The sequence below is a fragment of the Spermophilus citellus genome, assembly GCF_964194105.1.
Source record: "Spermophilus citellus genome assembly, chromosome: 2".
Classification (NCBI taxonomy): domain Eukaryota; kingdom Metazoa; phylum Chordata; class Mammalia; order Rodentia; family Sciuridae; genus Spermophilus; species Spermophilus citellus.
In genome coordinates, this window is record NC_138183.1 from 64,348,970 (window position 1) to 64,373,610 (window position 24,641).

Sequence of the window (24,641 nt, forward strand, 5' to 3'; positions counted from 1 at the left end):
AATGAGAAAAGAAACAGTCATAGATATATGTATATGTAAGATTAAAATAATTGTAAAAGAATAGCAAGATTAACATATGCTACCATATGTCAACAAATATGAAAAGTTAACAGATCTGAGGATGTAGCTCAGCAGTAAGGTGCTTGCCTTGCTTGCTTGAGGCTATGTGTTCAATCCTGTTTACCACACACATAGACAAACTTAACAGAAACAAATGATTTCTCATTGAAAGGTTAGGGAAATAAAGGTGTGTTAAAAGCAGATTAAGAAGTAATTTCTCTCAATGGGAAGTTTTTTTAAAAAAAATTAGAGCTGTTAAAAAAATCCAGATAACACAATGGTGAAAAAAGTGATTTCTCTGATCACAAAGGAATGAAATTAGAAATTAATAACAGAAAAAGGAAAATTTATAAATATATGGAAACTGAACAGTATATTCGTACATAACCAATGGACCAAAAAGAAATCCCAAGGAAATTAGAAAATATTTTGAAATGAATCAAAATGAAGACATAGGGCCAGACATATATACAACTCAATAGTAGAGCATTTGCCTAGTATGGGTTTAGTACCCAGCACCATAAAAAGTTAAAGAAAATTGAAGATACAACCTACCAAAGCTTGTGGGATGCAACTAAGGCAGCATTTAAAAGGGAAATTAATAGCTACAAATGTCTACATTTTTAAAAAAAGAAAACCACAAGCTGATGAACTAAAACAGTGGAAAAAGAAGAGCAAATTAAACTCAAAACAAGTAGAAAGAAGGAAAGAATAAGGATAAGAGCAGAAATTAATGTTATGGAGAATGGGGCAGGAAAGGAGAAAATTCACAGAAAATAAAGTTAAGTAAATTAAAGTTAGCACACAGATCATGAACAAACCTGGAAGCTGGGCCTCATCAGAATGGATCTGTGGCACCCTGATCTTGGGCTCCTCATTCTCCAGAACTGTGGGAAATACATTGGAAATACATTGGCCACCTCATCTATGCTATTTTGTTATAGCAGCCTGAATGGACTTAGGACAGTAACCATAAACTTTGGCGTGAACACTTTGCCTGATGTAGCCAAGTCTTAACTGGTCTTGTTTCCCTCCTTGGGACATTTAGGGCCTAAGGATGTTTAAAGGCCTGAAACAAAAATGTCAAGAAACGTATACCTATTTTCTTATTTATTTGTCAAACCACAAACAAAGGGAGTATTTCTAGCTTGGTGGAGAAAAGAGCCAAATAATATTTAATGACCTCTCCATTCCCCACTGAGCCTGGTGTGGCTTGTTCCCCATAACACTTTGTCACTCTTACAGTCATTCAGCAGCACCCAAATACACTATAGGATTTGCTGGTTTAGAGTTCTGAGATAATGTTTAATGCAGATAGAAACAGTAATTAACAATTTCCATGGACAATCACAGTGGAAGACAAGCCAGAAGTGTTGTTCGCTCACGGGACTTCTAGGGTTGAGGAAGTTGTTTTTCACACTCTGTGGTGTGGACAAGGGCTTAGTGGTTCTTAGAATTTATTGTGCATGAGAATCACTTGGAGGGCTTGTTAAATTGCTAAGCCCCGGCACTTCTGACTCAGTCAATCTGGGTTAGGGACTCAGAATTTGCATTTCTAGCAACATGCTGCTGGTGCTGCTGGTTTGGGCACCATCCTGTGAAAATCACGAGGAGTGCAGAGGAACTCAGACCTGGCTGCAAGTTAGAATTACCTGGGGAACCTTTAAGAATATTAATGTCAAATGGTGGTTCCATTCCCAGCTTTCCCAGGAATCTCCATACTGCTTTCCAAATTGGCCGCACCCGTTTGCAGTCCCACCAGCAGTGTACAAGAGTACCCTTTTCCCCACATCCTCACCAGCACTTGTTGTTGTTTGACTTCATCATGGCTGCCAATATTACTGGGGTGAGGTGGTATCTTAGGGTGGTTTTGATTTGCATTTCCTTGACTGCTAGAGATGGTGAGCATTTTTTCATGTACTTGTTGATTGTTTGTATGTCCTCCTCTGTGAAGTGTTTGTTCATGTCCTTGGCCCATTTGTTGATTGGGTTGTTTGTTTTCTTATTGTCTAAAAGAGCACACTACAGGGATACTGCCACATCGATGTTCATAGCAGCACAATTCACAATTGCTAGACTGTGGAATCAACCCAGATGCCCTTCAATAGATGAATGGATAAAAAAAAATGTGGCATTTATATACCATGGAGTATTACACAGCACTAAAAAATGACAAAATCACGGAATTTGCAGGGAAATGGATGGCACTAGAGCAGATTATGCTTAGTGAAGCTAGCCAATCCCTAAAAAACAAATACCAAATGTCTTCTTTGATATAATGAGAGCAACTAAGAGCAGAACAGTGAGGCTGAGCAGGAAGAAAAGATTAGCATTAAACAGAGACATGAGGCGGGAGGGAAAGGGAGAAAAAAAAAAGGGGAAATCACATGGAAATGGAGGGAGACCCTCATTGTTATACAAAATTATATATAAGAGTTTACGAGGGGAATGGGATAACAAACATGGAGGGAAATGAATTTCAATAGATGGGGTAGAGAGAGAAGATGGGAGGGAAAGGGAGGGGGGATATTAGAGGATAGTAAAGGTAGCAGAATACAACAGTCACTAAGATGGCAGTATGTAAAAATGTGATGTGTAGCAGATGTGATTCTGCAATCTGTATTTGGGGTAAAAATGGGAGTTCATAACCCAATTGATTCTAATCTATGAAATATGATTTGTCATGAGCTTTGTAATGTTGTGAACATCCAATAAAAAAAAAAGAAAAAGAAACATAAAAAAAAGAACCAAAAAAAAAAAAAAAGAATATTAATGTCCAACACTCTGCAAATCAATGATCATTTGGTTGAAGAATAGGTTGGCTTGGAGTAACCAAAAAGGGAGGTTTAGCTAGATGACTGATAGCTCTTCACCTTGGATTTTTAAACTGGCCTTTAAAGCCCAAGTATCCTGTATATATCACATATATTTTACAGCAGGCAGGACTGGCAGCTGCTGTTTGCCACCTCCCTCCCCTCCTTTCCTAAGCTCATGGTTGATGTCATTCTTCATGTCTAATATTTCCTACCAAATCTAATGCAGCTTTAGAAACTGAGTCCACTGGCTACATGTGAGACCTGTAAGCCCCCCATGAATAGAGACTGATTTTACAAAGAAGCATCCAAAATGCCAGCAAGAAGAGAAAGTAGAATGAGGGATGAAGAAAGCCATTTTGAGGAGAGGTTTATAGCAGGGATAAGGTTTTCCTTTTTCTAGTGTCCTTAACTCAAAACCATATATATATAAATATTTTTTTTTTTCCAGTTTATATGGTAGTGGGGCAGTTGTTCTCATGCTTAGCTGCACCCTCAGGATTTCTGATTCACTCTGGAGTGAATTCAGTTCTGGAATGGGGCCCATGGATTTGCATTTCTGACAAGTTTCAAGGTGATGATACTGATATTATTGTCTGAGGACTAGACAGATGAGTCTGAGAACCACTGCTCTAAGGTATTCTCCTGATAGTAACTGGGTCCATCCAGGTGTCTTGACCAGATAGCAAAATTTTATACGGAATTGAATTTATGTCAGATTAGATACAGGTTAGTAAGAACATTCCAGAATGACATGTTGAGAGTTTTTATTTTAAGTTTGTAGAAATAGAGATCCATGTAGTGTTTAGGATATAAGCCCCAAATAGATTGGTTAAAATTTTCACTTCCAAGATATTTGTGCTGGTAAATCATTAGTTGTGTGTTTATCACACTTTTTTTTTTTAAAGAGAGAGAGAGAGAGAATTTTTTTTAATATTTTATTTTTTAGTTATCGGCGGACACAACATCTTTGTTTGTATGTGGTGCTGAGGATCGAACCCGGGCCGCACGCATGCCAGGCGAGCGCGCTACCGCTGAGCCACATCCCCAGCCCTGTTTATCACACTTTTAAGATAGGAATCAGTGCCATTTTTACCTTGTTCTCTTGAGAGTGGTCTTCTGAGATTGCCAGGAATTGAGAGTTATTTCAACATTGGCATTTTGATAATTTTGTTGCAATGTTATTACCATAATGTCAATTTCTTAGCTTATGTTTCACTTGTATCATTTTTGTTTCTGACCACCTGATGGTGGTATTTTTAAAGTAAAGGGGAGTCTGGATGAGGGAAATTTGGCATCAGAGATCTCCATCTCCAAATTATTATCTATCACAATAACTTGTTTCCTTCTGAGGAGTGGGACTGGGCAGAATGGGTACATGTGGCTTTGTATACTTCCGCATAGATGGATTTTAAAAAATCATGTAAATGTATTGCTTTTTTTTTGTATTGGGGATTGAACCCAGGAGCACTTTACCACTGAGCTACATCCTCAGCCCTTCTTACTTTTTATTTCTAGACCTTGGGCCTCAAAATAGACCTTAGGGCCTTGCTTAGTTGCTGAGACTGGCTTTGAACTTGCAGTTTTGCAAAATGGGTTCTGTGTTTTTGTTTGTTTGTTTGTGTATATGAATAAAGTTTGTAGAAATACTTCCCTTAAAATCAGCAGCTATAATAATCAATTTCCAGATATTCCAAAACAGCCATCATCTGAGAAACTTTTTATGGTGTCTATAAAGTTAGCCATCATGTTTTGTTTCTTTTTTTGGTTCTGAGATTAAACCCAGGGCCTTGCACATGTTAGGTAATCTACCACTGAGTTAAATCCCTAGCCCTTTTTATTTGAGACAGGTCTCATTAAGTTACCTGGCTGGTCTCCCACTTGTGATTCTATGCCTCAGCCTCCCCAGTACTGAGATTACAGGTGATCAACATTGCACGTGGTTAGCCACCATGTTCTTTAGGCATAATAAAGTGTTTTCTTCATGACTGGTCAGGGATGACTTCTGTAATCAGCCATAAATGTACACAGTAACTGTACCACAAAATGCCTACTTTATGAGAAACAATTTTAATTAATTAATTATTAAGTTTGGTGCTAGGGATTGAACCCAGAGGTACTCTACCACTGAGCTACATTCCCAGCCCTTTTTATTTTGAAACAGGGTCTTGCTAAGTTGCTGAGGCTGGACTTGAACTTGCAATTCGTTTGTTTCAGACTCCAAGTCTCTGGGATTATAGGTACGCACCACTGCACTGGCTGAGATGCAATTAATTTTATAATCATAATACATCTTTATTTTTACATTGGAAAAGTTCTGTGCTTTCCATCTGTATTAGTCTTGACTATTTAGAACAAATCATCTATAAAAGCAGATCATGTTCTTTCTTTTTTAATATTTATTTATTTTTATGTGGCACTAAGGATTGAACCCAGTGCCTCACAGATGCTAGGCAAATGCTCTGCCACTGAGGTACAGCCCCAGCCCCCATGTTCTTTCTCCTTGGTAGTTAGACATATCACCTATAATCATATTTCCACAATGTAGCCATGTGTCCTTTGAGTTTGCTCTTATGTTATATTGCATTGGACATTAATTCTGAAGATCCAAACATTTAAACCTTCTAGATAAAACTAAACTGAATATGCAACAGCCATTTTAAATCTCAAACTTTTTGTCTATGTTTCCTGGCAAAGGTAAAATAAAATTAATTTTTTTAAAATTAAAGTTTATAGTGCCCTTAAAATTCCTCTTCTAACCCTGGGAAAAGAACTTTTAGGTCTTAACTATCACATTCTCTGCCAGGCCATCTGTGATTGATTGATTGACTGGTATTGAGGATTAAACCCAGAGGTGTTTAACCACTGAGCCACATCCCCATCCCTTTTCATTGTTTATTATGAGACAGGGCCTTGCTAAGTTTCTGAGGCTGGCTTTGAACCTGTGATCCTCCTGCCTCAGCCTCCTGAGCTGCTGGGATTACAGCTGTGTACCACCTCTCGTGGCTTTTTAAAATTTTTAATGTTAAAGCTTGCTAAATTTTTTGCTGCATTCATGTTGACCAGCTTTCCTGAACATCTTCACCTGTGATGATAGGGCATAGATTTAGTCATCATAAAACAGTTGAAGCACATCAACTCCAATTTATTTTCACCTGTGAGTTCTTGTACTTACACAGTTGTTCAAGTTTCTTCTAGAAAGTACTCTTGGATTCTTTGTAGAATGAGTATGTGCTTTGGAAGAAGTTATCTCCTCATTTTCTCTAATTCTGTGTGTTAAAGAGTAAAATATATATATATAACTTCCTTCATCAGCCTAAATGACTGTTATCCACTGGCGGGAATTATTTGCAAAGACAATATCGGTGTGTGCTCTCTGTGGCATTTCTGTGGGTTTGAGGCTCCCCATCCATTGGCATCATCCTCCCTGAAAGCCAGCCCTGCAGCTCCTGACCGCTAGCCACTTCATTTAATAGATGTCAGAAAACCACTGTCCTAGCTTCTCTATGTAGTGGTTTTCTGATCTAGAGTATGCAGATTATACATTTCCACCAACAGGTGGCACTGGTAATTCCCCAGTGGTAAGCTGTGTATGGTATTTGAACATGTTTGTATTTTTTGAGTTGAAATGTATTTGATTTTAAGGGCATCTAAGGCAAAAATCATCCAGCATTTCCAGGCAAGTCTTTAGCATATTGCCTTCCTTTCCTCTCAAATTTACTGGCTTATAGCTCAGTCTCTTCTTTTACTCCTAGTCTACACCTTGATTGGTTTTGCAAAAGATGAACACAAGTGATGAGAAAAACATAGGCGTAAATAGAAAATACATTTGTCAAAGTCTCTTTAGGGGAAAAGGATGACATTTGTGTTAATTTCCTGAATGAAGGGTAGAATTCAATTATGAAAAGTTTTTCTAAACATTTATTGTACAGCTACAATTCTATATATGAAGAATACAATTCTGAATATTCTTGTGGGGGAAATGTACAGAAGTCCAAGTCCCAGCTCCTATTTTTTTTTTTTTTTTGGTACCAGGGATTGAACTCGGGCACTCAACTACTGAACCACATACCCAGCTCTATTTTGTATTTTATTTAGAGACAGGGTCTCACTGAGTTGCTTAGTGTCTCACCTTTGCTGAGGCTGGCTTTGAACTTGCGATCCTCCTGTCTCAGCCTTCTGAGCCACTGGGATTATAGGCCTGTGCCACCACACCTGGCCCCAGCTCCTATTTTCAAAGCTTACTCTAATTGAGATAAGATCAGCATGCAAAGTGTGAGATGTATAATAATTTTCCATGTATGGTACATAATATGTGATGGTATTACCAGATGAGCATGTGCAGGAAAATGCTATGATAGTTTGGAAGAAGTAGAGGATCATTCATTCAATCAGATTTTTTTGTTTTTATTTTTGTTTTAGTACCAGGGATTGAACCCAGCAGTGCTTAACCACTGAGCCATCTCCCCAGCCCTTTTTATTTTGAGACAGGTTCTTGCTAAGTTGCTGAGGTTGAATTTGAACTTGCAATCCTGCTGCCTCAGCTTCCAGAGTCTTTGGGATTACAGGCATGTGCCACAGTGCTCCAAGGTCAAACAATATTTATCGAACATCCTTTATGTCAGTGTTTTTGGGATAGAGAATACAGTTATGAACAAGATTCTTGTCTTCAGATAAAACCTGAAGAAGTGGCACTTAAGTTAAATATTGAAAAGAAGTCAGACCTGAAAGGATCTAAAGGAAGATCTTTATCAGCAGAAGGAATATCTGGTACAAAACCTCAGTGCAGGAGGGAGGCCTGGGTGGCCGAGGATGTTAGAAGGTACAAGTATAGGCAGGTTACAGGATGTCCTAGAATTTGTAGGCCCTGGCAAAGAGCTGGATTGCAAAATGCTTTGCAAAAGATTAGAACTATTTGAAGAATGGGTAAGATCAGGCTGACTAGCATTTTACATGTATTAACTACATATCACATCTACATTATGAGGTGGATTTGGTTATTATCCCCACTTTACAGATGAGTTCACAAGCAAGGGGAGACTAAGTAATTAGTGACATGAGTGGCTTGTTGAAGTGTGGCATATCCATCTTTTCATGTCCCCAAACAAAAAGCATCAAATGGCCTAGCACTTGTTTTTCAGAAGCCAGAACAGTCTTTGCTTTTCTCCCTGGAAGACAGCTGAGAATAGTGAAGCCAATTCAGTGCAGGCAACAAGGATTTGGGTCTCAGGTTTTGTGAGACAGGCTTGCCCTTCACCCTTGCTTTTCACTAAACCTCTTAGTTAAGTCAAGCAGATGGATGTCTGTGAAGGAATATCTTCCTCTCAAATTACTGGCTTATAGCTCACTCTCTTCTTTTACTCCTAGTTTACACCTTGATTGGTTTTGCAAAAGATGAATACAAGTGATGAGAAAAACATAGGCGTAAATAGAAAATACATCTGTCAAAGTCTCTGACTGTAGGGGAAAAGGATGACATTTGTGTTAATTGCCTGAATAAAGGGTGGAATTCAGTTATGAAAAGTTTTTCTAAACATTTATTGCAGAGCTACTACATGCAGAGTACAATTCTGTGAAGGAAAATTGCTCTCATGATTCTCAGTCCTCAGGAAGCTAACATAAGAAGCAGCTCTGATTGCAAAGGAAGCACATGGCTCCTTGAGACAGGCCATCTCCATATGGAAGTTTCCATTTGTCACCATTGGCTCTTTGGGCGGATAACACTTTGACATTAGTTTCTTCACGTGTAAAATAGTGCACAATGGAGGACATGTGCATTTTGAATGGAGCTAAATAAGCTATTACTCATTTCCCTTTCCTTCCTACGTGGGCTACTGAGAACATTAAATAACAGTCTATAGTTGACTCAGCATTGCTCATTGGAATGTTAGTCACTAAGTATGTTCTGAAAGAGATGTCTTCAAGGATGTGGAGAGTGTGGCCAGCCTCCAGCAGCCATCTGTGAGCAGGTCTTGGGAAAGCCGAACCCAAGACTTACAGGAATGGTGCCACATTAAAAGTGCAAAGTTCCTTTGGGGACAGCCTGGCCTCTGAATCAGAATTTAATAATGTTAAGAAATTAGTTCAGTATTTTAGGTGTAATAATATTGTTATATTTTAAAAAATATTTCCTTTGGTAGATACATATTGAAGTTTGAGCTGATAAAAGATGATGTCTGAGGTTTGCTTCAAACAATCTAGCTTAGCATGAAGGGGGTTCCGTGAAGGTTCTTGGGAACAAGATTGACCATAAACTCATACCTGTTAAAGCTGAGTGATAGCTACATGGTTGTTGCTTATTTTTTCAGTTTATTTCCATATAGGTTTGAAATTTTTGACAATAAAAAATTTTTTTTCAGTGTGTGGTCCTGAGCTGAAAGGTCCATCTTTGGTTAGGAGTGGGTGAGCTTTAGTGCATAGACCAAATGTTGTTGCATTGGTTGTTCAAGACCTTTTGGCTCACGCGAGCTAATGGGTGAACTTTCCTCTGTGTCTGGGAAAGTGACAAAGCTTCAAATACTGGGGAACATGTGGCTGGCACCCAATAAATACTGAATAAGTCAATAAAATCCCAAAGACAAAAGCCCTGATCCTTCTCTTCTTGTCTTTGCAGCGGAGCCCAGGGGGAATATGCTGGACTGGCCACAATCCGAGCATACTTAGACCGGAAAGGAGAGAGGCACAGAACGGTGAGGGTGGACAGGTGGTGCTTGCTCACCGTTGGGTGGCAGTGGACCCAGCTGTTAGGGTCCCTGTTGTTCTGTGGGTTACTCCCTCCAAGCCTTCTTGGAAGCAGATGAGAAACATATAATCAAGAAACAAATTTCTGTGAACGGGCCATTCTGATCCTTGCCTCCAAGGCCATATTGAGGGAAAACATTCAGAGATGAAAGGTTTTTGCTCAAACCCAGAATGTAAAAGTCAGCCAGTTGGCTGCAGAACTGCCCTCTCTAGGGAGCAAAGGAAGGAAGGGGGCAGGAATGTTGCCATTGCAAGCCTCCTCTCCTCCGCTCCTTGGCTCTCCGGGCCCTGGGCCTGGACAAAGAGCAGAGACCATACTTTAATTTTTCTATAACCCCTACCGTGCCTAAGCACAGTTCTCATTATATGTATGCTCAAAAAAATATTTATTGAATAAATAAATTCCCCACTAGATGACTCAGCTCTAAGTAACAACAACAACAAAAAAGACATGGAGCAGAGTTCATTGTTTTGTTATTTGCTTTGGGTATGAGAGTCCAGTCTCCAGTATCCAAATTGCTCTTGGGGACCCTTGTGAGAACCAGCGGGTTCTAATAGATATCATTAATCCCCAGCAACAAAGCTTTTTGATCCATTGCAGGGCTCAAGTTGTAGTTGAAGGTGACCTGTGTTCCTGGTTCCTTGGTTTTGGTGTCCAGTGCTATGCTAGGATTTCTATTGAGCAGTGGAATTGGCTTTCTTAGAGGGAGCATTGGGTAGGGGTCAGGAACAGGGCAAAACCCTGGCCTGTCCTGGGAGAGTTTGAGAAAGAGGTGCACAGTGGTTCTAGCTGCCCAAGTAGGTGGTGTGTGTGTGTGTGTGTGGTGGGGTGGGCAATGGCCCAATCTTAGTCCATTCCTGGTTTTATTAAAACTGGAAGATTGCTTGGGCTAGCTGCCTGGCTTTGGCATTGAAGATTTTTGAAACCATTTTACTTCCCCTTTAAAAAGGGAAAAGAAGAAAGATTTTTTTCTCTCCTTCTCTTACTTATCCATCCTGATTTCACAGGCATACCTTCCCAGGCTGTTGTCCTGGTTGGAGGATATAAGTGATTTTTAAAAATCTTTTAAAAACAAGCCATTCATGAATTCAATAAACTGTTGAATCCTAGCCATGAGCAGGGAATGTGTGCCAGCCAGAGAGAGATCAAGGGATAGCCTGGCAGACACAGACCCTGACCTTCCAAGTTGGGTTTATTTACTGGGGTTTTCTCATGGTTTTGAATTCTTAACTTTCTAAGGAAGGGTTAGTTTAAACTTGTGAGTGCTTCAGAGGCTCAGAGCTTTTACACAATCAGAAAGGAAACTTTGGATCTCAGGTTGTCCAGTGAGAGATGCCAGACGCCACTTTCCTGTTTTTCCTTCATGGTTACCAAGCATTTAGGGAGCCCCTGACACTCCTGGTCATTACCCTCTTTCCTCATAAGGTGCTGGGGATCCTGGGGACCCTGTAAAGAGAAGAGTTTGTCCTATGTGATTATCCACATTACTTTCCCATCGCCTACAGGCCACTGAAGTTCATGTTGGTGGTGTTTGTAGAAGGAACAGCTAGAATCCAGGTTCTTTCTGCTCTGAGGCTACCCACCCCTTAATGTGTTTCCAATTCTCCAGTCTGACACCAGGGAAGTAGCTATGAAGGTGTAGGAGTTGGGGATCAAGCCAGAAGAGTCAAGGAGGATGAGTGATCTTCTGATTTGGCCTGGGCAGCATTCTTCTGTGGCTCGCTGACTCTTCCTGACCCCTGTTCCTCTGTCTGTGCTTTCTGGTCCTCCCATCTCTCCTATCCCTTTGTGTGTGATGTTTCTCTTGGCATCATCGTCAATACTGCTCCCAGTGAAGTGTTGTGAGAGGCCATTACAGTCTGAAGGATGGAGAGGAGTGAGATTCTGCACTTTGGGGATGGGAGGAGAAAGGAGAGGCAGGAAAGACCACCCAGTTATTGAGCTTGTAGAAATACAAAATTCATAAGCCTGGAAATATTGGTATCCTTTTGGATCAAAGATTTTAATTAAAGCCAACTTTAATTAATGACTTGTTATTCAAGTAATCAGGGAAGATTTTTCCACATCAGTGATGTCTGAGGCAGCTGCTCCCACACAATAGGCTCTAATGGAATCCAGTAAAATAGATCCTTCTGTTTTGAAAAAGGAGTGTGGGGAAATCATGTGCTATAGAACTGCCTGGGTTCCTGATGATTTTCTTCTTTGAAGCTGTTTTTGAAGTTATTTTCACATTTGCTCTTGGGTTAAATTTCAGAGGTTCCTGAAATGGAATGTCTACGTTCTTGATTTACCAGTTTAATTTGGGAGAGTACAAATTTATCTAACACTTATGTAGCAATTACCATGTGCCAAGCTCTGTCCCAAACACTTTATAATTAATATCTCAGTTTGCTAAATATTAACTTGCTTGCTGATTGGAGACTGAGTTGCCTACAAGAAGGACAAATATTGAGCCCCCCCAAATACATGTATATAAGAATGTTTTTTCTTTCCAATTGCCGAGGCCTTTAGTCAGTGTGTTTTATTAATGCTAAAACATCAACTTCCCCTATGCAGTAGCACGTCTCCTTAATCCTTCTCTCCTTCAACAAGTCTTTGAGGAAGATCTGTGCCAAGCTCCCTGGAAGTCAGGAAAACAGCCTCACTCAAACAGGCATAAATGCACCAAAAGCTGTATTTACTTTGGATAAATTAAAATGTCAAATCTGGGTCCTGTTACTTTCAGGTCCCTCACAACACTGATTTTTCAAGTGAGGGGGAAATTAACATTGTCATCAAGTTCCTTTAACCCATGTGGAAAACAATAAATGTTTAACAGCAATATATAAATAATCTATTGATAAAACCACTGAAAAAAATTTCTTTTTCCACTATTCTTTACACCAGGATAGATATTGGTTTCCTATGGCTGCTATGACAAATTTAGTGGCTTAAGGCAGCACACATTTGTTTTCTTAGTTACAGAGGCCAGACTAAATCTGAAATTGGATTCACTGGGTTTACTGTCAGTGTTGGCAAGACTGGCAGGACTGCTTCCTTCCGATGGAATGGGGGGTGGATCATGTCCTTGCCTCTCCTGGTTTCTGGAGACTACCCACACTCCTGGGCTCAGGTCCCTTTCCTGCCATCACTCCAGCTTCTTGCTTCAGTTGTCACATCTCCTTCCTCTGTAGTCTAGTCTCCCTCTGATGTGGACACTTGGGAATACATGTAGGACCCAGTCAAAAACCCAGAATAACCTTCCCATCTCAAGATCCTGCCTAAATTTGCTCAAACCTGCAGAGTCCCTTTTGTCAGAGTAGATGATGCCCACAGGTTCCAAGGATCAGGACTTGAAGATGATTCAGCCCTTAGGGTGGTTGACATTTTTAGTTGGAATGCTTTTGTTTCATCAGATCTTCCCTGGTGGGAATCCTTAATTGTGGCCTTTTATTGAATATTTTATATTCATTGGTAATATTCTTTCCCTTCCTTTATCAGTATTCTTCCCTGAAGGGATCATTTCATTCAGTAATTCCTTGTAGAATAAAAATACCTTGTGAGAGAGGACAGTGACTCTAGTTTTGGTCCAAAAAATGAAAGGAAAAAAGTCAACTACAAAAGGGAAGCATATAAATAAGAAAAAGGATTTGTGGCCAATATATCTGTGGTCATAAGCATAGCCTCTGTATGACCAATAGCCACTCAAAAAGGGCACTAGCCTCTCTGTCAGCAGAAAAGTGACAAAGTAATTCCATTTTGCCTTTGGTTAAAGTTCTGTGTTTTTCTTCTTAAATAGACTACTTTGCTGTTTTTAAGGAAATAGCTGGAAGCTAAGTTTTCTCTACATAAGCCCAATTTTATAATGCCCATTTCTCTTCAAAGGGGTTGCCATCTTGATTCTGGGATTTAAAAAAAGGAGGAGGATTATTTTTAGGGTAATCATGACCTCTCCTTGTTACTTTCTGCTGAGGAAAACTTTGTGATTTACTTTGCTGTTGTGGAACATCATTATATCTACAGGAGTCTATGTGCTTGCCTACATTTGTATGATGGCTTGGAGGAAACAAAAATGATTTGAATCTGGGACTTCTAACATTGCACCTACCATCCATAAAAATCCAAGACTGAGCTGGAGTGTCGCTTAGTGGTAGAGCACCTGCCTAGCAGGTGTGAGGCACTGAGTTCAATCCCTAGTGCTGCAGAACAACCAACCAACCAATCAAAAGTCCAGCACATACTTAACTGTAACTTAGTAGCTCTTGAGAGTTATGATGGCTGCTCTAACAAATTACTATAAATTTTATGGCTTAAGAGAGCACACATTTATTTTCATAATTACAGAGGCCATAAGTCTAAAATTGGTTGCCCTGAGCTTACAGTCAAGGCATTGGCAGGACCAGTTCCTTTTGAGGAAGTTTCCCTTGATTTCTTTAACTTGAAACTTCATCCCATTTTTCCATTTCCTATTATACTTCTGGACTCTAGACATGCTACTGTTGTCAGTGGGCAAGTGTTGATTGCTTTTCATGCTTACTTTAGGATTCTCATGGTAGCTAACAATTTGTTGTAGAGTAAGCATCCAAGAAATGTTGACACAAGTGGTGTGTTGGTACCAGGAGGCCCTGGGTTGTGTTTTTGTCATTATCATCTGTCCTGAATAAGCCCAGAGGAACACTGAAGCAGCTATAGGCATTTGAGTCCTAGAGTTTAACTTCCAATTTCATGTTCTTATAAGGTACTTTCTATATATTTTGACTGAGACAAGGTTAGAATAAGTACAGGCTTATTTTTAGTGGCTAGAATGAGGGAAGATATTCCAAACCTCTTTAGGGAACAATATTTCAGGATTCAAATGGAAACTCTGTTTAGACATTGTTTTGTAATAACAGTTAAAAATTAAATTGTAGCAGATTTTTAAGGCACTCAAGGTCAGTTTAAATAAAAGCATATGTTGCCTATTTAATTTGTGCTACAAGCATGTTGTGGGACTTTTCTGTCATTATTAATAGCCTGTTATTATTATTTTTTTCCCTCTTTCCTGTTTCCTTTCCATTCCCAAGGTTTGCCTCATTCCGAAATCAGCACATGGTACCAATCCAGCAAGTGCCCACATGGCAGGCATGAAGATTCAGCCTGTAGAAGTGGATAAATATGGCAATATCGACGCTGCTCACCTCAAGGCCATGGTACTCATCTGCCCCCCACAGATGGGACAGGTTTGGGTTGGGAAGAGGAGGTGGGGAGCAGAGACCTGAGGGGCTATGGAAACATTATCATCTCTTGCATTCTAATGAAAAGACTACAATTCCTCCTCTGAATGGGTCTGAAGGAAAATGGTGTAAAGTCAGAAACCTAATAATAGTCTCTATAAGAAAAAAAGAAAAAGAAAAAAACAACAATCATGTTTTGGGTCCCTAATAAAGCTTAGCATCTCTATGTACCCCTCCCTTCACCAACTGGGAGAAGGTTCTTTAAACTAAAATCCCCATCTTTTAAATCATGCCTGAGTAAGACACTGAATGAATTATTCATGGTAGGAACAGCACCCCTTGCAGGGTCTGCCCACCTCTTATGACCGACTTTCCCTTTACTTCAGTCATCTTCCCCCCTTAATAATCACACCTGGCAGTCAGAGTTCCACACAGTCTTCAAGTTGGGAATTAAAATACAAATGTAGATTTTACAAATGTTTGTGAATGTTCCAGCCACATTGTGCTGAATTCCAGGCAGCATTCCACCCTGTTTCCTCCAACACCAACCCCTACTCCCAACCTCCCAACCTCCAGGAAGAGGTTGCTTAGCAACCATATCTGCTTTCCACCGTGGACTGGAGGCTGCTTCTTAAAAGGGAAGGAAATTGGTGGAATAGCAATGTGATTTTGTCAGGGTTATTAGGCATCAAGACTGGGAATCTATGTAACCCCTCTTTCAGAGGGAAGCTGAAAATACACAGCACTCCTCATCTCTTCCATCCACCCCTACCCTTCCATCGCCAGATGGAATTTTTTCCAACAAATATTCTGGGCCAGTAGTGGTAATTATCAAGTCTCTCCAATATAGGATATGACTTTATTTTCCTCCCATTTTCACATGCTTCTGCTCTGACTTGCTGTTTAGAGAAAAACAGCTAAAAAGCAAAAAAACATGTCAAAACCAGTAACTAGTCTTTTATATACATTTGCCTTCTGCAGAAAGGAAATCTTTCTTATCAAATCAGTTATGCTTCTTATGGATTTTCTAATTTCAAGAGAGTGTGAGGGAAAGGGAGTAGGGATGGGTGTGACAAGATGAGCAGAGAGATTACCTGTGAGAATAGACATATCGAGAACCAAAGAAGCCCCAAATAATTATTGAGATGGACCAAAGGAAAACCACCTTAGAGAGTTAGACGCAAAATATCCAAAAATCTTCTGAAAAGTCTCCCCCCCGCCACCAGTGTTGGGGATTGAAAAGGCCTTGGCATGCTAGGCAAGTACTCTACTACTGAGCTATACCCATACCTTTTTTATTTTATTTTGAGACAGAGTCTTGTTAAGTTGCTGAGGCTGGCCTCAAACTTGTGAACCTGCTATCTCAGCCTCTCAAGTCCCTGGGACAATAAGCAGGTGCCACTGTACCCAGCCTAAACTCTTTTAGGTCTCGAGTACACATAGAGTCCTAGCCTGAACGAATCTTGATATTTCTTTGGAAGATTCATGAGGGGGATAGTGGCTGTTTATCTTTTATTGCTGTTATTGTACTTTGATACAGTGCCAAGAATGCAAAGTAAGACTTCATCTTTCATTAATCAATCCTTTAAGATGCAAGAGTTTAACCAAGAAAGAAACCTTTTCTCCCTTTGTCTCCCTCTGACGCCCTCTCTCCCACAGGTGGATAAACACAAGGAGAACCTGGCTGCCATCATGATCACGTACCCATCCACTAACGGGGTGTTTGAAGAGAACATCAGTGATGTGTGTGCTCTGATCCACCAACATGGAGGGCAGGTCTATCTTGACGGGGCCAATATGAATGCTCAGGTGGGCATCCTGAGAGGGCTCCCTTAGTTCCCCCTGAAAAAACGGATGAACAAATTAAAAAAAAAAAATTTCCCTTCTGTCTTCTGGAGACACCTCTTAAACATGACACCAAGCTAGATGCCGTGGTTTATACCTATAATCCCAGTGACTCAGGCAGCTGATGCAGTAGGATCACAAGTTTGGGGCCAGCCCCAACAGTTTAGCAAGCTCCTGTCTCAAGAAATTAAAAGGGCTAAAAATGGAGCACAGTGGTAAAGTACCCTGGGTTCAATCCCTAGGACAGCAACAACAAACATAAAATGACTCTAAATTCAGAACTAAGGCTGACTTTCTTTGTTGCCAGCTTCCAACGGAGTACCCTCATTTCACTGGAATTATAAATGCTAAGGGTCACTGGGGAGGAGGTGGAAGACTGAAAGGAAGCAGGGATGAGCTGAATTTCCTGATTATCAGGAAGTACCTTCCCTCTGGGAGTGCTTCCAGCCAAGGCCTCCCAATTCCTTGGCTGAAGAAATTTAGATCTACATGGTGGCAACTGGTAGATGGTGATCTCCCTTGGCCTTGGACAAGCCACTTTAGCAGGTTGCGACTTGTCAGCTATGAAACAGCAGCCCCAGGGGTCAATCCTGACTACCTGGAGGACTGAGGGTCTGTGTAATGTGAACCTCCTGGGAAATGCTGTTGGGAGCCACTAAAGAGAAGATTGTCACAATCTTTTCAACTTCTTGATGTCCCTCCCTTCTTCCCTCCTCATGCTTTACTTTCTCTGATACCTTTCATAAGTACAGTCCAGGAATAATCTTCTGTTTTAATAGCATGAAGCAAATTATCTTTGCCCATAATCTGAGCTGTAATGCCAAAGGGGCAGAAATGCCAGTTGGATGTCAAGGTCTGTATCTGGATCATCTCAGGAGAACGGCAGCTTCATTCCTGCTCCCTCAGTTCAGCTTCCTCTTTGGTGGCCCTCTAGGCCCTTACATCAATGAGGCTGAAGGGGCATTTGGTAATGTGCATAGTACCCATATCTGAACGTGCAGAAGAGGAAGAACTGCTGGGGGTTGGGGGGGAGAGTTGCCTATTAAAATAACAAAGAGATCATGTCTTTTTTTTTTTTTTTAATTAATGACACTTCTTAGTACTTCTTTTGGAGCAGATAATTAGAAATACACTGTGTATTCAAATCTACATTTTAAAATCTCAATTGGGCTAAAGGGTCAGTTGCTGTTTCCATAGAAACTACAGCTACTCTGTAGGATGGCAGTTTCCACAGCAGAAGTGAGCCAGCATGAAGGACATTTCTGTGAACACCATGGATGTGGCTTGCTCTGCCTGCCTTTCAGTGGGAGAGGCAGCACCAAAAAGTCATGGCCTGGGCTGGGGATGTGGCTCAAGCGGTAGCGCGCTCGCCTGGCATGCGTGCGGCCCGGGTTCGATCCTCAGCACCACATACAAACAACCATGTTGTGTCCGCCGATAACTAAAAAATAAATATTAAAAAAAAATTCTCTCTCTCTCTCTCTCCCTCTATCGCTCTCTCTTTAAAAAAAAAAAAAAAGTCATGGCCTTTGCTGCAGAGGGCCCTGCCAAGCTCTTGATACTTACTTCTGGCTCTTTCTCTTTGTGGTAGGTGGGAATCTGTCGTCCTGGAGACTTTGGGTCTGATGTCTCACACCTAAATCTTCACAAGACCTTCTGTATTCCCCATGGAGGAGGTGGCCCTGGCATGGGGCCCATTGGAGTGTGAGTTCTGGGCCACTGGTTTCAGGTTGGCCCTAGAGACAGAATGGCCCCAAACTGTTTTCCTATCGAGGTCTTCAAGTGCCTTAGTATGTGGGGGCTGGGCGAGGACCAGTGAAAAGAGTGCTTTTGGGGTATTTCCAAAGAAGAGTGTAATTAGATTTTCATACCCACAATGTTTGGCCCTAGCTGAGCTCTCAATTGTGCATAGACAGTAGGTTTATTAGCAGAGGAAGGGATGGGAAACTTCACTGGAATATTAGGGGTTAGAACTAAGTGTTGGCACCTGGAAGTGCTGGAAACAATTGGATGAAGTCACAATAAGACAGACAGACAGAATCCTCATCATACTGTGGTGACAGTAGCCACTTCTGGATCTTCTTCCATATTCCAAAAATGAGGGCCAGAGGGGCCAGTTTTCAGGATTAATGGGATCTTGGCTCTCTTGCTTTTCTCTTTGATTAGTGTTATTATAGTAAGCAGATGATCCCCAGTGCCTCAGCTCCGTAAGTGTGTGTCGGGGGTGGTGGTTATGTAACTGGCTTCCAAGGTACAGGTCCTGGGGCATCTCCTCCTTAACACTCTTCTATGCCCCATAGATGCATATGTTTGTGTGTGTGTGTGTGTGTGTGTGTGTGTGTGTGTGTGGTGGGGCCAGAACTGGGATGTTTCACACCTTGGCTCTGCATGCTACCCCACACCTTGATCCCATGGCTCTGCATGCTACTCCTGCTGAATCCTCCACCACTGGGTCAGCTTCTGGGACTCTCAATGGCTGGTAGAGGAGGAAAGAAGGAACTCTTCCTGGTTCCTTCCTGCCTTGCTGTCAGCCTCTTGGCAGATATCAGGTCTCTTCCATAGTTAAGATCCTCCACTAAGAATAAGGCTTCTTGAAAGGGCCCAATACTTGCCTGTTTAGTTCAACTGGATCTTTTAACATCTTCTGAATGTCTACTTACAAAAAATACAGGAAGAAGCATCTTGTCCCCTTTCTGCCCAATCATCCCATCATTGCAGTGAAGCCGAATGAGGACACCTGGCCTGTGGGGACCGTCAGTGCAGCCCCTTGGGGCTCCAGTTCCATCTTGCCCATTTCCTGGGCTTATATTAAGGTGAGACTTGAGGATATGTGTGGGTGGAGAGCTGGAGACTGCACACTTCCTTCTTGGGTTAAAAATGAAGAAATTCATGAGGCGAGATGTGGTTCAGTGACACTGTTGATGCCTAGGTGGGAGAAACCTCCTTGAAGAGATCTGCTAAAATTCATCTCTTCCTCATTATGCTATTTCCTTTGGGTTCTCATAGTGGGTTTAACATCAGAGAAAGTGACGAACCAGATATATTTTTCCAGACACAGTTAAGTTCCATGAGTCATGTGGATGTTCTGACCGCATCATTTGGTTTGCTGTAAGATTTAGACAGCCTCTTGCAAGTGCACATACTAATTATTACACTTTGTTGAGATCCTGGGATAAATTTTAGGGGCAAATCTCACTTTACTTTATATTTTTTGGTGACCTGGAGGATAACTTGAAAAGTAGTGGAGATTTGCCTACGTAATGGTTTCCAAAAGCTCTCTGCCCTTTAGGACTTGTGGAGCTGCGTTTTTAGGGGTAATTAGACTTTGTCAGAGACCAGGCTTCCTTCCTTTGTCTTTCTCCAAAAAAATACTGGGGCCAGAGTTTATTTTATACAGCTTGTGTTCAAAATGGCCTGCCCACCTCCTGACTGTCAAGCCTGTGGATAGGAATGTTGTGTAAGCTGCTAATTAGAGCAGATTCCTCAAAGCAGTGGCCCTCATTAAAGGAAGGGTGGCTACTGGTGGAACAATACCCCAAACTCAGCTAAGCAGATCACGGGGGATGACTCTGTGGGGTGGCTGTTATTCGTGAACAGTGTGGCATTTATGATTCTTAATGAAAAGTTTCTTGGAAGCTAGAACAATTCTGAAGAATCAAGAGACTAGAATGTGCTTTTAAAAATGATACTCAAGTTGTTTTGCAAAGAGTTGTAACAAAAACAGTCGGAATAAAGGTCTGTTTTTTTGCAAACTGAATCAAGTTCCCATTTCCCTTTGATTCCTGGATTCTTTAAATCTGGGTTTTTTGTAGGGACATAGATGATTTCCCACATACAGAAAATAAATGTCCTGAGGGTGGTTTGGCCTTATGCCTGGAACACCAGACAAAGTCTCAGTTTAAACACTAAATAAATAAAGTGGTGTTTAAGCTAGTCCTCTGACCTGGGGCTTTCTCTTATTTCAGGCTGTTGTTATTTATCTCCTGTACTCTAGCAGGAGCCTCTTCTCTCCCTGCTGTGATCCTTCTTGGACAGTCCCACAGGACCGCTAGACTGAAGGCCCATAAGCCTCTCTTGCTTCCTACTGTCTTTACTGCTGGTTCTCACTAGCATATGCCATATGCCTTGGCCCCATCCCAGGGAGAACAAAATTCAGAATATGTGGGCTTGATCTGGAACTGTCAGCATTTTTAGAAAGATGCTTGGTGACTTTGAGATGCATGTGCAAAGGCAGAGGCTGGCTGAACCAAGGCCACACTCTTCCTAGGGAAGCTTTGAGGCTTAGAAGGTGTAGTCACAATCCACCTTGTCCTACAGCGACTCCCAGATGACAAGCATGTGCTGCCTTCCACACTTGGTTTTTGTCTTTTTTTCTCACTTGGGGTGCCTCCCCCTTTCTCTTTGCCTCTCCAAATTCTGCCCATTTTTAAGTTTTCAGTCAAATTCTAACTTTTACTCTAGGCATTCTTTACTCAGGACACATGCCTGGGGACATGTGTCCTCTCCTTACTTTGGAGTTTGGTACCACTCTTGCTTTCTTTGGTGATTTCTCGTTTACTTTATATTAGTTACATATATAATATATATTGAGGCTCCATAGTAGAGGAGATTCTTGTGGAAGAAAGGAGATGGTGAAAATTGAGAGTCTTGATTTTAAGCTCTTTGCTAGTGATGGCATTTCCTCCTATGATCACAGGGACTTAATAACCCTCAGAATAGAGTAAGATTGAACCTGGTACTTGTTAAAAATCAATGGGCTTCTCTGTAGACAATAGGAAAACAGACTGTACAAAATTGATTCCATGAAGATTTTGACCAAGATCTCATGGGATTCCTAGCAATTATTGAAATATCTTAAATTCACAGTAAACAAACAAAAAAACTACCCCAAAATACCTGTATCTAAGAACAGTTGTTTTTTTCTCTTTCAATAACGTAGTAGTCAGCATGAACTTTGCTCTGTTGTAGACTGTATTACTATAATAAAAAATGTAGCTGGGTACAATGTCATATGTCTATAATCTCAGTGACTCAGGAGGCTGAAGCAGGAGAATTGCAAGTTCAAGGCCAGCCTTAGCAACTTGGTAAGACCTATAGCAATTTAGCAAGACCGTGTCTCAAAATACGAATTAAAAGGACTGGCAATATAGCTCAGTAATAAAGTGCCCCTGAGTTCAATCCCCAGCATGGCGTTGGAGGGTTGGGGAAGTAAAGGTAGTGATTAAAAAATTATTTCAGGCTCTGAAAAGACAGATATCTTTCTTAGGATTTTCCATTCATCTTTAATCCAGAGAGTTATGGTAGGCTGACATCTTTTTGGGGTGAGGTTTATCTGGGGCTGTCTGATTAGTATCTTGACCATTGGGTTCACCTGTTCAATGATTGATGGCTTTTTTTTCTTTTTGTTGCAGATGATGGGAGGCAAAGGCCTTAAACAGGCCACAGAAATTGCTATATTAAATGCCAACTACATGGCGAAGCGATTAGAAAAACACTATAGAGTCCTTTTTAGGGGTGCAAGAGGTAAGTATCAACTTTAGACTGTCATCACCTTGGTTTTTTCTTTGGCCTAACTAAGTTGACTTGTGATGTGAGCGGGAGATTTCTATTTCATATACTAGAGAAAAGTAAAGAGTTGGGTGTTTTGTTTATTTTTTTGTTTGTTTGGTTTTGGGGATGAATCCAGGGGTTCTTAACCACTGAGCCACACCCCTACCCTACTCCCCTTTTTATATTTTATTTAGAGACAGGGTCTCCCTGAGTTGCTTAGAGCCTCTCTACGTTGCTGAGGCTGGCTTTGAACTCATGATCCTCCAGTCTCAGCCTCCTGAGCCACTGGGATTACAGGCATGCACCACTGTGCCCAGCAAGTATAGAGTTCTTGAAAATAACTTTGGTTTAGTTAATAGTATCACTGTAAGAAGGCTATCCAAGGTACTTAGTCTACACAGCCCATTTCAACAAGGAACACACACCACTGAGAGATGCGTATACATAATACTATGAGCTGGTTATCACAAAATGCTATATGTCTGCTTCCAAAAAGTGGAGCCGCTCAGATTGGGTAAGGCAGGGTGGAATAGTAGAGAGACCCTTCTGGAAGGAGCTTGTTGAAATGAATCTGGAAGGAAAAGTAGCAGGTAAGATCCCCAGTAAACAGTTACAGGAGCAAGCCAGAGAAGCAAGAGTTGCCTGGGTGGGTGGAGTCTTGGTGGGGGGAAGGGGGAGTGCTACAGGATTCATTAGGAGATTATTACCATAGATCATTAAGACTGTGGCAAGGAAGAAAGCTGCTCTTTAGAAGTAGAATTGGTTGGCTGTATTTACTGATTAGTTGAGTATGAAGAGAAATATTAGGTAAACCTTATAGGCTTACAACAAAAGGTCTAGGTAAGTGGGGGAACAAAGTCACCCTAGAAGTGATGGGAGGTGATGGAACCAAGAGCCAGGTAGACATTTAGACATTGGCCATGACCATAGAGTCAAAGAGCAGAGTCTTGGAGAGGATGGAGTATGAAGAAATGACAGCAAAACATCTCCAACAGGGTGCAGTCTGTCTGCTTCATTTCTCCAGCACCCATACCCGGCCTGTCACATGCAGTCAATAGATAAATGTGTGTGACGTTGCGTGACAAGGAAAAGGAGACTATAGAGAGCGAGGAGCTGATTTTATTTCGTGAATTCATATTTTTCTACAGCTTTATTGAGGTATAAGCGACAAATCTGATTTTATGAGTTTTTAAAAGATCCGTTTACTTCAATAATTAGGAAGACTTTGGTAACCTGTGAAAGTAGTTTGGGCAAATGGTGAGGCACATACCAGATGGAAATGGAAATGGACTGTTGACGTGGGATTGGGAAGGAGAAGGGAGACGCTTTCGTGCTTTAGAAGTTTGGTAGTGAAAGGGGATTGGGGTGTTTCAACATAAAACTTATATAGTCATGTATTATTTTTAAACAGAAAGCAATATGATTTTAAGCTGCCAGGGGAAAGTCTATGAAGGGAGAGTGAAACTACAATAGAATAATAAATGGGAGAATAGAGTCACCTTGAGTGGGAAAGGCTGAAACGAAGAACCAAGTGGACCTTTGGAACCCTGGCTGTGGCCCTGGAATGAGAGCTGAGCAGACACAGAGACCAGCAGAGAGAAGCTAGGCACCAGCAGGCCAGATCTGGGCAATAGCAACCAGCCCCCTCCTGGGCTCTTGATTTCTCCAGCCAGGCAGAGTGTACATCTGCACCTGTGATCTTTAATTTAAAGGCAGGTCTCACCTTATAAATATGTATCCAAAGGGGTGGTTTGGGAGTTTGAAAATAGGAAAAAACTAAATATATATAGAAGCTCTGGTTAGGAATGCCCCCCTCTCCCTGGCCCCAGGAGGGGAAAAAAAAAGTGGTAGGCAATAAGTTTCTCAACTACATGAGAAGATGCTTCTGAGGTAGGTGCTAAAGAAGCTGCTAGAGCTACTAATTAACTGAAATGTAGCTCCTGTGTGATATGTATCTTGCTTGTTGAGCTTTAAGGATTAGCATAAATATTCTGTCTGATTATATAAATAATGTGTATTGTTCAACATGGACATTTTGGAAAATAAAGCATGAAAGAAAATTAAATGGTCCATGCCTCTGTCAGTCAGGCATAGCAAGTTATTAATATTTTTCTATTTTCCTTTATCTTTATTTTACACAATTGGTCATTTATTTTTTTATTATGTATTTAAAGTATTTTTAAGTTGTTGATAGATCTTTATTATTTATTTATATGTGGTGCTGAGAATTAAACCTAGTGCCTCACACTTGCCAGGCAAGTGTGCTATTACTGAGCCCCAGCCCCAGTCCTGGTTGTGTTTAAAACACAGTTTTTAATCCTATTTTTAAACTTCATCTTATATCAAGAGCATTTTCCCATGGCATTAAATATTCTTTGACATTGGCTATGTTGATTCAATTAAAAAATTCAGTTTTTATACTATTTTTAAAAGTTTTCT

General features: G+C 40.9%; 1 protein-coding gene across 1 annotated transcript in view; it reads left to right on the top strand.

The window, feature by feature from the left end:
• GLDC (glycine decarboxylase) overlaps positions 1-24,641 on the top strand; it is a 90,763-nt gene that overhangs the window by 55,352 nt on the left and 10,770 nt on the right. The window contains exons 16-21 of the mRNA XM_081280203.1: positions 9,487-9,562; positions 14,658-14,783; positions 16,467-16,616; positions 18,244-18,356; positions 19,324-19,465; positions 22,064-22,175. Of these exons, the coding sequence (XP_081136329.1) occupies positions 9,487-9,562; positions 14,658-14,783; positions 16,467-16,616; positions 18,244-18,356; positions 19,324-19,465; positions 22,064-22,175 (719 nt within the window). The remainder of the gene's footprint in view (positions 1-9,486; positions 9,563-14,657; positions 14,784-16,466; positions 16,617-18,243; positions 18,357-19,323; positions 19,466-22,063; positions 22,176-24,641) is intronic.